The 10584-nt window shown below is 48.9% G+C and overlaps 1 protein-coding gene across 1 annotated transcript; it reads right to left on the bottom strand.

The window, feature by feature from the left end:
* Positions 1 to 44: 44 nt before the first annotated feature.
* Positions 45 to 8996, bottom strand: ZP3 (zona pellucida glycoprotein 3). The gene is made up of 9 exons (XM_048481843.1): positions 8681 to 8996; positions 7882 to 8000; positions 7692 to 7795; positions 6503 to 6680; positions 6103 to 6220; positions 4910 to 5001; positions 2264 to 2412; positions 2021 to 2146; positions 45 to 201 (listed from the first exon to the last, which is right to left on the bottom strand). The coding sequence occupies exons 1-9, from the start codon at positions 8984 to 8986 to the stop codon at positions 74 to 76; spliced, it is 1320 nt and encodes a 439-aa protein (XP_048337800.1). The 5' UTR covers positions 8987 to 8996; the 3' UTR covers positions 45 to 73.
* Between the last annotated feature and the right edge of the window lie 1588 nt (positions 8997 to 10584).

Genomic DNA, 10584 nt, shown 5'->3' on the forward strand with positions numbered 1-10584 from the left:
TCTTCTTCTTCTCAGACAAGTCAACAAGACACAAACAAGTTCCATGTAGTTTATTTTTTTTCACATCAAAATATTACAGTGTTGAGATATTGTGTTCTGAATGCTTCTTGGCCAAGAGGACAACTGTGAGAGCCAGAGCCAGGACCATAGCAACGGACATCAACGCCAGCCCCACCAGCAGCGCAGTAGTGGAAAAGTCCCCTGTCAGGAAGAAAACAAGGAGTTAAAACCATCCTTCACCACCATAAGACAGCCAAAGATGGTACAGAATTAAAAGGAATGTTAACTTTCACTTAATATAGAGTTGCCAACCTCTTGCTGAGCTTGAAGGTCTCACAGAACTACAGATAATCTCCAGGCATCGGTTTATTTATTTATTTTATTTATTTATTTATTTATTGAATTTGTAGACCACCCCATCCCTGAGGGGCTCTGGGCGGTGCACAACAATATTCATTACAATAGTAAAATTATTAAACCAATAAAATCTATTAAAATCTATTAAAAGCAGCGGTCAATACAAAGATATCAGGCACCCCAAAACCCAATTTAATTAAAGGCCTCCCTAAGGAAAGGGAATGGCCGGACTCCCCTCTAAGAGGGTAGCATATGGTGGTAATCGAATAGAGAGAGAGGGGGGCGCAGGAGAAAATGGCTACTCTGAGAAGACAATGGCTATTCTGAGGACGCATTATACCTGGCTGTCCATCCCAAACCCTGCCCTCTCCTACTCCACCACCACAGGAATTTCCTGAGCTGGAGTCAGCAGCCATAACTGTAAACAATGCAATACGCGGAATTACAAGGATGGATAATCTAGAAAAAGCAGGATAAAGCCTAGACTAATAACTGCCACAGACAACTGCCCATCTAGGTCCTGATCTTGTTGGTCCATACTAGAAGAAGACGACGACTTTGGATTTATACCCCACCTTTCTCTCCTGTAAGGAGTCTCAAGGTGGCTTACAAGTAGCAGTGGCATATGAGGTTAAGAGCTCATGTATCTAATCTGGAGGAACTGGGTTTGATTCCCAGCTCTGCCGCCTGAGCTGTGGAGACTTATCTGGGGAATTCAGATTAGCCTGTGCACTCCCATACACGCCAGCTGGGTGACCTTGGGCTAGTCGCAGCTTCTCGGAGCTCTCTCAGCCCCACCTACCTCACAGGGTGTTTGTTGTGAGGGGGGGAAGGACAAGGAGATTGTAAGCCCCTTTGAGTCTCCTTACAGGAGAGAAAGGGGGGATATAAATCCAAACTCTTCTTCTTCTTCCCCTTCCTCTCCCCACAACAGACACCTTGTGAGGTAGGCGAGGCTGAGAGAGTTCAGAGAGAACTGTGACTAGCCCAAAGTCACCCAGCGGGAATGTAGGAGTGCGGAAACACATCTGATTCACCAGATAAGCCTCCGCCACTCAGGTGGAGGAGTGCGGGATCAAACCCAGATTAGGACCCACCTGCTTTTAATCCACTACACCCCGGTGGCTCTCAGGTGGGACGGGAGCTACCATAGAGAAAGTGTGAAAACAGACGCTTGCTGATCCATCTGGGTATGGAGGAGGAGGAGGAGGAGGAGGAGGAGGAGGAGAAGAAGAAGAAGAGGAGGAGGAGGAGGAGGAGTTTGGATTTATATCCCCCCTTTCTCTCCTGTAGGAGACTCAAAGGGGCTGACAATCTCCTTGCCCTTCCCCCTTCACAACAAACACCCTGAGAGGTAGGTGGGGCTGACAGAGCTCCCAGAAGCTGTGACTAGCCCAAGGTCCCCCAGCTGGTGTGTGTGGGAGTGCACAGGCTAATCTGAATTCCCCAGATAAGCCTCCACAGCTCAGGCGGTAGAGCTGGGAATCAAACCCGGTTCCTTCAGCTCTTAGCCTCCTACGCCACTGCTGCTATCTTCACGTCCTACCTCTTCCACAACAACTCTAATCTCAGCACAAAGTCTCAAGTCTGTGGCCAGATTTCTAGATCCATTCCTGTGCCCCCCCAACCAGCCAATCTTGCTAGAATTGACACTGCAACATACCGTGCTCTGCAGGTACCTCCAATGCTTGACTTTGGTGGCCTAGCGATCTTTTTGAAGCCATGTATGCATCCACAATGAAGACGGGGCCTACTGTGACATCGCTCTCCACTTCTTTCTTCTGCGTGTCTGCATCGGAAAGAACATCTGCAGCCTGAGATGATGATAGCACCACAACTGCTAACTTGGGGAGGGACCATTACATCCACGTCAATGGGTTTCTTTCCCGCCACCCGGAGAACGTACCCTGTTTGGCCGCGACATCTCTGCCAACTCGCCTTCCGGAAGCCCAACTGCCCCAGGGATTGACTCTTCCCGGCTGGCCACGAGTCGGTCCACAGTTCCTGTTTTCACAGCAGTTACAAATGTCCCTTGTCCCTTCCACAGGGACCCACCTGGAATACAAGTGTGTAGAGAGGGGGGAAGATCAGAGTTAAGTTTGTAGAGACCCTATTCAGTACACAGTCTTCTCCAATGGGGAGAGCGGAAACAGGTGCTTTCCTGTACCTGTAAACCTTTCCCCACAGCCAGAGGTGGGATCCAGCAGGTTCTCACAGGTTCCCGAGAGTAGGTGACTAATTATTTGTGTGTGCCGAGAGGGGGTTACTAATGGGTGATTTTGCCACATGATTTTTGCCTTCGTTACGCCCCTCCTCTCAGCAGTAGCGCGCAGAACTTGAAGCAGTCTAGCAGGAGGTGCACCGGCGTGCGTGGCAGCCTGCGCCTGCGTGCATTCGTTTCCCGCCCAAGGACCGGCGCAGCAGCTGCGTCCTTGCCACAGCCCCGCCCAGGAATGCCCCGCCCCCGGAATGCCCGGCCACGCCCCCATCATGCCCCGCCCAGCCCCATTGGCGCTGTGCCACAGTTTGAATCCCACCACCATGGGAAACGGTTACTAAAATGTTTGGATCCCACCACTGCCCACAGCCCACTCTTCTTCTTCCAAAGAGTTCAGGGTGGTATGCATAGTTTCTCCTCCATCTCTTCCTCCACAACTCTGAGGTAGATTCAACCAGCTGACCAACCCAAGGTCCCCCAAGTGAGCGTCACGATTGTGGACCAAATAGAGGCTACCCCGTGAACAGTCAGCCACTGAGATAGACAGACTCAAGGAAGGTGGGTTGGAAAAGGTGTGGCTGCTGTACATGGTGTAGTGGTTAAGAGCAGGAGAACTGGAGAACTGGGTTTGATTCCCTGCTCTGCCATTTGAGCTGTGGAGGCTTATCTGGTGAACTACATTAGCTTGTGCACTCCAACACATGCCAGCTGGACGACCTTGGGCTAGTTCTTCGGAGCTCTCTCAGCCCCACCCACCTCACAGGTGTTTGTTGTGAGGGGGAGGGAAAGGAGATTGTAAGCCCATAAGAACATAAGAACTATCCTGATGGATCAGACCAGAGTCCATCTAGTCCAGCTCTCTGCTACTCACAGTGGCCCACCAGGTGCTTTTGGGAGCTCACATGCAGGATGTGAAAGCAAGGGCCTTCTGCTGCTTCTGCTCTTGAGCACCTGGTCTGCTAAGGCATTTGCTATCAGAGATCAAGGAGGATCAAGATTGGTAGCCACAGATCGACTTCTCTTCCATAAATCTGTCCAAGCCCTTTTTAAAGCTATCCAGGTGAGTGGCCATCCCCACCTCCTGTGGCAGCATATTCCAAACACCAATCACACGTTGCGTGAAGAAGTGTTTCCTTTTATTAGTCCTAATTCTTCCCCCCAGCATTTTCAATGAATGCCCCCTGGTTCTAGTATTGTGAGAAAGAGAGAAAAATTTCTCTCTGTCAACATTTTCTACCCCATGCATAATTTTATAGACTTCAATCATATCCCCCCTCAGACGTCTCCTCTCCAAACTAAAGAGTCCCAAACGCTGCAGCCTCTCCTCATAAGGAAGGTGCTCCAGTCCCTCAATCATCCTTGTTGCCCTTCTCTGCACTTTTTCTATCTCTTCGATATCCCCTTTGAGTTTCCTTACAGGTGAGGAAAGGGGGCTATAAATCCAACTCTTCTTCTTCTTCTTCTTGTGAGATTCATGATGGTTAGTGGACCAAATGGAGACCAGCTATGGACAGTTAGCCACACTGTGATAGGCAGACTCAAGGAAGGTGAGTTGTACATGGTGTCTTCCATAATGGTGGGAAAAGGTCTATCCCAGAGTTCACTGCTGGAGTGGAGAATCTGAGCCTGCATCTCACAGGTGTTAGTCCAACTCTAACCATTACAAAACACTGCCCCACTCTGCCTCCTTGGACACCAGTGGACATTCACTCTTCGAACCTGTTGGAAACTCGAAGCTCAGTGCCAACCTTGTAAGAAGAAGAAGAAGAGTTGGATTTATATCCCCCCCCTTCTCTCCTGCAGGAGACTCAAAGGGGCTGACAATCTCCTTGCCCCATCCCCCCTCACAACAAACACCCTGTGAGGTGGGTGGGGCTGAGAGAACTCCGAAAAGCTGTGACTAGCCCAAGGTCACCCAGCTGGCGTGTGTGGGAGTGTACAGGCCATTCTTCATAGATATTTGATGATGATGATGACGACAGCAGGCAAGAAATTTTTGTGCCACCAATATTTTAATACTACTATTTGCCAATTTTTTAATGAATAGCACTACTGCTATTCCAGCAATGAGAAAATGGACAAGGTGTGTGGAAAACTCTTGTTACCCTAAAATAATTGTTTCTTACACAGACTGAAAACAATTCAGAATTCTCCAGATAAGCCTCCACAGCTCAGGCGGCAGAGCGGAGAATCAAACCCGGTTCCTCCAGATTAGATACACAAGCTCTTAACCTCCTACACCACTGCTGCTCGGAATGGAAATATACAAAGACTACAATCCGTGTCCGTGTTTCCACTTCCTTCCTTACAGACTTTCAAGATCAGATTACTCACACGTTGCTTGCTTTGTGGAAAGAGCACGCTTTCTTCGCAGGATCGGGAAGTTGGTCAACAGCGGTCACTTTCAAGTGACAAGTTAAGTAGATCTTGCAGTCAAGAGATTTAAAACACCCATTAGTCATGGTGCAGCAAGATTTGGGAACTTTTAGTACCAGACAATCTCTGTACAAATGAAAGTACTGGATATTTTTTTTAACAGCTTAACAAGAACGTTACAGAAAAGCAATCCAAAGCTGATCTATGCAGCTTATTTAAAATACTTTTTGGTTGCCTTTCTACTTTCTGGAACTCAAGCTGGTTTACAATTTTAAATAAAATGAAACAAGTTATATATATATATATATATAAACTAGAATTAAAATCACAACAAAAACCAATCCAATGCTGTCCTGATTCTCATTTGAAACCTAGTTCCCTTTGTATATATTAAGAGGCCCAGATAGCTTCCACTACCTCACATTTGGAGTATTTTACCTGTTTTGAATATTTCACCTGCCAGCATTGATACAACTTGTCTCTAAGATATGCTAACCTAAACTCAGGATAGATGTCGGAACACATCTGTGGTAGCACAGTTTTGATTTGTTTACATTTGAATTATTCTATTTAAAAACCTAAATATTGGTTGGGAGAGTAGAAGAAACTTAAGAGTCCAGTGGCAACTTAAGAAGAAGAAGAGTTTGGATTTATATCCCCCCTTTCTCTCCTGCAAGGAGACTCAAAGGGGCTTACAAACTCCTTTCCCTTCTCCCTTCACAACAAACACCCTGTGAGGCAGGTGGGGCTGAGAGAGCTCTGAAGAACTGTGACTAGCCCAAGGTCACCCAGCTGGCATGTGTTGGAGTGCACAGGCTAATCTGAATTCCCCAGATAAGCCTCCACAGCTCAAGCAGCAGAGTGGGGAATCAAACCTGGTTCCTCCAGATTAGAGTACACCTGCTCTTAACCACTATGCCACTGCTGCTCTTAAAGACCAGTACATTTTTCCAGGGTATAATCTTTCATGAGACAAAGCTAATTGTATCAGATACACACGGAATCTTTTATCCTGAAATTATTGTTGAGCTTTAAGGTTCTACTGGGCTCAAATATTGCTCTGCTACTATTAGTCTAACACAGCGGTAACTAGTGCAATTAGCTATCCTTGTATCTGTGCTTAGACCAAGGACTGTAAGCCAAGGTCTCACCAAGTCTCGAGGGTCTGCAGTAAACCTGAACACGTCAACTGTGAAACGGAGCGAGTCTTCCGTGACCCTCGGGGATAAGAAAACTGAGCTGGCATCTGACCTCCCGTCAACGAGGCAGCTGGAAGATAAAGGTGGCCATCAACAATATTATAACTTGTCCTGAGATTGTTGTAAAGGGCGGGGAATACATCTAAACAACAACAACGCTTCCAATCCAGGGGTGAGATTTAAATAATTTAAGAACCGGTTCCGGCGGTGGAAATTCAAAGAATTTAACAACTGATTGTTTACAAGCACCGTTTTAACAACCGGTTCTGCCGAAGTGGTGCGAACCGGCTGAATCCCACCACTGTTCCTATCCCACAAACACAGCCCAGTGTAGATTCCAGAAAGTCCTTACCCGTTGTAGTCAATGATAGCGTACTGGGGGCTGGAATCTCTCTGCGGGGTCAGGGTGGCCACGCAACTGTCCACAAAAAGTCTCAGAGCTACGTGGTTTTCCCCGTTCACGTTCGCTTGGATGTTCATGACGTCCCCCAACTGGTACGCGTTGGAAGTTCTCTCAGAGCTCCAGTCATCTGGAAGCAAAGTCTGTTATAGAACCATACCTGGAAGGCACTCAAGTGGTCCGGTAATGACCCAGTAATGGTCAAGGCAGTGAACCAATATGGCAGTCGGTGAGCTCCCAAACCTTCACTTGGTTCTGCCCCCTAAGCGAAGAGCCACTCCTGGCTTTAGAAGACTCTAGGGTACATCTGTAAGGAGACTCAAGGTGGCTTACAAGCTCCTTTCCCTTCCTCTCCTCACAACAGACACCTTGTGAGGTAGGTGGGGCTGAGAGAGTTCCCAAGAACTGTGACTAGCCTAAGGTCACCCAGCAGGAATGTAGGAGTGCGGAAACACATCCGGTTCACCAGATAAGCCACCCAGGTGGAGGAGTGGGGAATCAAACCCGGTTCTCCAGATTAGAATCCACCTGCTCTAAATCAACACACCACGCTGGGCGGCCTGTTATGTGATTTCAACATTGCCCAGTCCAAAGGTCCCTGAACCTTTTGAGCCTGTGGGCACCTTTGGACACACTGCGGTGGATGCGGTCATATATTGGCTGCTGCAGAAGGCGGGGCCAATTGCAAAATGGCTGCCTCAGAAGGTGGAGCCGGCCACAAAATGGCTGCCTCAGAAGGCGGAGCCAGCCACAAAATGGCTGCCGCAGAAGGCGGAGTCGGCCACAAAGCGGCATCCTTTCGGTCACACAGTGAAGTGTCTTGTGCTGAGGTGGCAGCAGCTGTTCCCAAAGCAACATTGTAAAATATTTGTCCAACTGAGCAAATCTCCAATGATAGATCAGAAACCTTGCTGGTCAAAAGCCAAAAGGCCCCTTCCGCACACGCGGAATAATGCACTTTCAATCCACTTTCACAACTGTTTGCAAGTGGATTGTGCTCTTCCGCACAGTAAAATCCAGCTGCAAAGTGCATTGAAAGTGGATTGAAAGTGCATTATTCTGCACGCGCGGAAGGGGCCTTTGTAAAAACACTTTGTGGGCAGCTACGAAAAGCGTCAGTGGGCACCTGAATTCCACTCACCGTTCATCAACCGCAAGGTGAAGCTCAGCTTCTGTTCGGCAGAAAGCGTCGAGCTGAAGGGGATCCAGGTTGGCTGGATAGCTTTGCTGCTGACGTTGCTCTTCCTAGGACGGAGAAATCTCAATGAATGGAAGATCCAGCGGCAGCAGACGGTCGGGTGCATTGTCAACCTCCCTTCCCCACAACTTACCTTGGATAGTGGCACTCAATAGGGACTTCAACCGGGCTGGTTCTTATCACCACTGCGTTGCTGGCCGGGGTGGGTTTGTAGTGCAGGATGATATTGTAGACCAGGGAGTCTGGAGTCATCTGCACGGAAGACAGCAAAGCGACAGCGTGGTGTAGTGGTTACGAACAGGTGGATTCCAATCTGGAGAACTGGGTTTGATTCCCTACTCCTCCACCTGGGTGGCGGAGGCTTATCTGGTGAACCAGGTGTGTTCCGTACTCCTACATTCCTGTTGGGTGACCTTGGGCTAGTCACAGTTCTTTGGAGCTCTCTTGGCCCCACCTACCTCACAAGGTGTCTGTTGTGGGGACAGGAAGGGAAAGAAGCTTGTAAGCCACCTTGAGTCTCCTTACAGGAGAGAAAAGGGAGGTATAAATCCAAACTCTTCTTCTTTTCCTACACTGGTAGACTGAGGCAATCCTCTGTTTACAGATAGCAGTTTGGATTTACATAGCAAACACAGTCAATTAAAAATCACTGCCTCTTGCTCTGAAGAAGAGTTTGGATTTATACCCCGCCCTTCTCTCCTGTAAGGAGACTCAAGACGGCTTACAAACTCCTTTCCTCTCCTTGCAATAGACACCTTGTGAGGCAGGTGGGGCTGAGAGGATTCTAGGAGAACTAGGACTAGCCCAAGGTCACCCAGCAGGCTTCATGTGCGGGAGCAGGGAAACAAATCCAGTTCCCCAGAGCCTTAGCAGTTTTATATTTCGTCCTACCAGCATTTACCAAGAAAGCATTAAAAACATCAAGGAGTTACCTGCAAGGTGCTGCCACATTCGTGGAGACCCACGTCAAAGACGACCGCGTCTTTGGCAGCGTCGAGGGAGGTGTGTTTGCAGCCGGAAGACCCCAAGCTCAGATCTGCCGCTTGGATGAGCCTCCCGGTCCCAAAGAGGTCCCTCTTCACAGCGACCACCACCTGTGCCTCCCCACACTGGGCTGAAACCGGGGTGAAGGTTGACAGCGCCCTAGCCTGAGACATATCTATCTGTGCCCAGGGATCGGCCCGGGACCAAGAATGGTAGGATTCCCATGCAAGTGTGTCATACTGAACCGGCAACATGGCTTGGTTTCCGGCTGAGAAATCCCAGGGGTTGTAAGAAGCCACCCCACTCACAACCGCCCAGTAGAAAGCCAGGCCAAACGTCACTGACAACCCCATCTTCCTCGCCTCCAGGGGCCTGACAGAAGAGCACGGACTTCTCGGAGGCCTGTCTACCTTGCCCAAAGCTCCTACTCCTTCAATTCACCCAATTATATTCATTTGCCACTTGCAGACTTTGCAAGGGAAAAGAGAGCGAGTGTCAATTGGGCCCAGCTGCAGCCGAAACAAACCGAAAGGAACCTCGTTCGGCCAGGATCCTGAAGACACTTTGCAGATCGGCATCAGCCAACGAGGGCACGTCATGGTTTTGAATGCCTCTCCCAGCGTGAGGGGGCTGCGGTCATAGAAGGGATTTACTGTACCTTTAAGCAGCAGTGGCGTAGGAGGTGAAGAGCTCGTGTATCTAATCTGGAGGGACCGGGTTTGATTCCCCGCTCTGCCGCCTGAGCTGTGGAGGCTGATCTGGGGAGTTCAGATTAGCCTGTGCACTCCCACACACGCCAGCTGGGTGACCTTGGGCTAGTCACAGCTTCTCGGAGCTCTCTCAGCCCCACTTACCTCACAGGGTGTTTGTTGTGAGGGGGGAAGGGCAAGGAGATTGTAAGCCCCTTTGAGTCTCCTGCAGGAGAGAAAGGGGGGGATAGAAATCCAAACTTCTCTTCTTAAGAGATAAATGGGAAATAGGCAGAGCCGGGGCTGTGCAGGTGGGGAAAACTGCCATCTGCCAAATTTCCCTCTTCCAACACACATTTATACGGTTTGTATTTAAAATATCTTTATTGGATTGGTATACAGTTTATTTATACTTTTATAGGAGAGCCAGTTGCATAGCTGGTGTACATTTACCCGAAATGCTTGGATTGGAAACACTTCTTCACGCAACGTGTGATTGGTGTTTGGAATATGCTGCCACAGGAGGTGGTGATGGCCACTAACCTGGATAGCTTTAAAAAGGGCTTGGACAGATTTATGGAGGAGAAGTCGGTTTATGGCTATCAATCTTGATCCTCCTTGATCTCAGATTGCAAATGCCTGAGCAGACCAGGTGCTCGGGAGCAACAGACGCAGAAGGCCAATTGGCCATGCTGGCAGGGGCTGATGGGAATTGTAGTTCCTGAACATCTGGAGAGCCGCAGGTTCCCTACCCCTGGACTAGATGGACTCTGGTCTGATCCAGCTGGCTTGTTCTTATGTTCTTGTGCTATACGATGCCCATTCCTCACAGTTCTTGTTTCTCTGTGAAATGGGATGTATTACACAGGTTGTGACTATTTACAGTCATATAGAAAGTGACTGAAGAGCTAGTTTGACTATTTGTACCCTTTGGGGAGGGGCGGTCTGGCTTCCTTCACTGTAGTTTCTTTATTGTCTGCCCCAGCTCCCCTACCCCCCACGTCTGAATGTTAGGATTTGCTGCTATAGCTGGATATCATGAAGGGGTTTTTTCACTAGGGCTGCCAGCTTGGGACATTCCTGTAGATTTGGGGGCAGAATGTGAGGTACAGTGGAGTTTGAGGAAGGTCTGGAATCCATGCCCTACGAGGAGAGACTTAGGG

This window comes from Sphaerodactylus townsendi, linkage group LG17, assembly GCF_021028975.2.
Source record: "Sphaerodactylus townsendi isolate TG3544 linkage group LG17, MPM_Stown_v2.3, whole genome shotgun sequence".
In the NCBI taxonomy this organism is placed as follows: Eukaryota; Metazoa; Chordata; class Lepidosauria; order Squamata; family Sphaerodactylidae; genus Sphaerodactylus; species Sphaerodactylus townsendi.